General features: G+C 37.5%; 1 protein-coding gene and 1 long non-coding RNA gene across 2 annotated transcripts in view; both read right to left on the reverse strand.

The window, feature by feature from the left end:
* The window catches only part of LOC107833194 (uncharacterized), an 8,480-nt gene extending 8,132 nt beyond the window's left edge, over nt 1-348 (reverse strand). The window contains exon 1 of the long non-coding RNA XR_001658904.1: nt 274-348. This is a non-coding gene — a long non-coding RNA (uncharacterized LOC107833194). The remainder of the gene's footprint in view (nt 1-273) is intronic.
* A 198-nt stretch (nt 349-546) lies between these two features.
* LOC103153138 (sterile alpha motif domain-containing protein 9-like) overlaps nt 547-2,369 on the reverse strand; it is a 4,454-nt gene continuing 2,631 nt past the window's right edge. Inside the window, exons 2-3 of the mRNA XM_007573951.2 lie at nt 2,312-2,347; nt 547-2,167 (exon numbers count right to left, since the gene is read on the reverse strand). Of these exons, the coding sequence (XP_007574013.2) occupies nt 2,112-2,167; nt 2,312-2,347 (92 nt within the window). The 3' untranslated portion in view covers nt 547-2,111. The remainder of the gene's footprint in view (nt 2,168-2,311; nt 2,348-2,369) is intronic.

The raw sequence follows: 2,369 nt of genomic DNA on the forward strand, positions 1-2,369 counted from the left end.
CCAACCAACCAACCAACCAACCCACCCACCCGGAGTTCCCAGATCAGCTGAGAAACATAATCCCTCCATCGTGTCCTGGGTTCCTCCGCTCAATTTCCGTGAGGAAAAACCTTCCTACCTGCCAGTGTAAAAGGTAAAGGTGGCCTTCCAGGCTTTCCTTTGCTAGGGGGTGTTGGCTTCAGCAGTTTCTGTTCTTTTGTTGTCAGGTGGTCTTTAAATGTTGGCTCTATCTTACCTTCACGCAGAACAAGAATTCTTCGATTACATATTGACTGCTGAAGGTTTTTCTTCTGGATGAGTGATCGAACTCTGACTTGTTGATGGTTGGTTTGTGTTTGACCTTTGCTGTCATCTTTAGGTCCTTCCAAAGCAATATCATATTTTACCTTTGCCTCTGCTCTTTTTGGATTCCATCAAATTCTGGTGATCCATTTTCTCATTGGGGTACAATTGTGTCAAATGAAGCACTTGGTCAGTGATTTCTTTAATGTGTTTTTGATCCCTCTCCCTGTTTTTGGTTAGTACATTTATCTGGTGATTTAAGGCTCTTCAGGTCTCGCCACTCAGATTTTGTGTGGGCAAAAAACATTTTCACAGCCACAACCTCTCTCTGTTGTTGTAAGGCTAAGAGCTTGGAGGTCTCAGCCTGCTGCTCCTTGAGTTTACTCACCTGGTGTTGTTCTTTCATCAGACACTCTTTTAATTCTCTGTTTTGCTGTTTTTCCACAGCTAACACGCCTGAAGATAAATTGATCCTTGCTTTAAACTCTTCCTTTGTTTTATCTATGGCTTCCTCCATTGGAGTTTTTGGAAGTTTCTTTTCAAGAATTTTATTTTCCGTCTCTGCCTCTTTCAACTGCTTTTCCAGAGCTTTTACCTTGGCCTCAAGAAGTTTGTTCTTGTCTTTTTCTCTCAGAATCTCACTATTCTTCATGCCGATTTCATTGATCTTTCGGGACACCTCAGACTCAAGTTTCTTCACTTTGATGCTTTTCAAACTTCACATTGTATGCCGTCATTTGAGACATCAATTGCCTTTTTTTCTGCTTCAATCTTCTCAACCTGCAGTTTTGAGTCCCTCTCAAGGTTTTTTAAAGAGGTTTGAAGCTCTTTGACTTTATTTTTGTACTGTTTTACTTAAGACAACCACTGAGGCAGGTGGGAACTCTGGTTACAAGTGTAATTGTGTGAGTGTAACACTGTGTTGAACAGTGTTGGTTGGTTGAGTCTCCTTTTGCATGAATCACTGCACACCATCAACCATAGAAGGTTGATTGTGTGTTTTAGTAATCAATTATATTTTATCACACATTTATAAGATAAACAGGAAATCAGTTATTTTTCACACTTTTATTAGTGTACTCTGTCATATATTAAAGGCATACAGCATACATTAAATGAGTGTTTTTAATTGACTTGTTCTCCAGGAGAAATGAATCTGTAACGGTAGCCTGCTGCGCAAGTATCTGGTGAAATGTTTACTTTTTCATGGAAGAAATGAATAGTGTTTAAATGATTATAAGTTCTGCTTTCATTTTTATGGACAGAGGTGTTTTTGGCTTTACGTGTCAGAAAACATGTTAGTGTCATTACACAAGTTTACGAGCTTGATGTAGTAAAAAATCTAAATGAAACAGAATACAAAGATATAACAAAGATTTGCACTAGCTTTGCATGTATGTAAAAAAAAAACATGGGTCAATACAATAGGCAAATTCAATTAATAATAATACTGAACATTTGGTAAAAGAAGTAGATGTATTTGGGAAATGATATTAGGACAATATAAAAATGTGAGTACCTCTTTTTTTCTCTGTTGTAATAAAAAAAAATACATTTAAGAAAATCCTCCCCAAGACCCAAAACAAAACAGTCTTCCATGTAAGGTAAATCATGACATCTTTTTGAGTAATTATTTCACAAAAAACAAATCACAAACAATACAAAACTCAGTGCATTGCATAACCACCTTTAAGAGACATCATTGCAGTGTCACGTAAAGTAACAGTGAAATGTATTCACGCTCTTCTTTCTAACTTTGTGTCCATTCATTCACAGATTTCGGACTTGGTCCCCACTACAGTCCTCTCAGGCTCATCTCTGGTCTTTAACTAGACCACATCAGCACCTTGCTTCTGTCCTGTTTCAGTCATTCCATTGCTGCTTGCTGCAATCATACAACAATAGAAACACTTCTTCAGAAGGACAGTCACAATTATAAGGAGAGCAAATGTTAATGATTATTGTAGTCTTAGCATCACAAATGCACTTGAAAAAGCAGTTAAAGTCGGAACAAATGGTATTTTCTTACCATCTGCGTGATCAGGGGTTTTTATTTTTTGGTCTCCTAAAATGAAGAACAAGGGAAA

This window comes from Poecilia formosa, unplaced genomic scaffold (genome assembly GCF_000485575.1).
Source record: "Poecilia formosa unplaced genomic scaffold, Poecilia_formosa-5.1.2 Scaffold341, whole genome shotgun sequence".
Classification (NCBI taxonomy): domain Eukaryota; kingdom Metazoa; phylum Chordata; class Actinopteri; order Cyprinodontiformes; family Poeciliidae; genus Poecilia; species Poecilia formosa.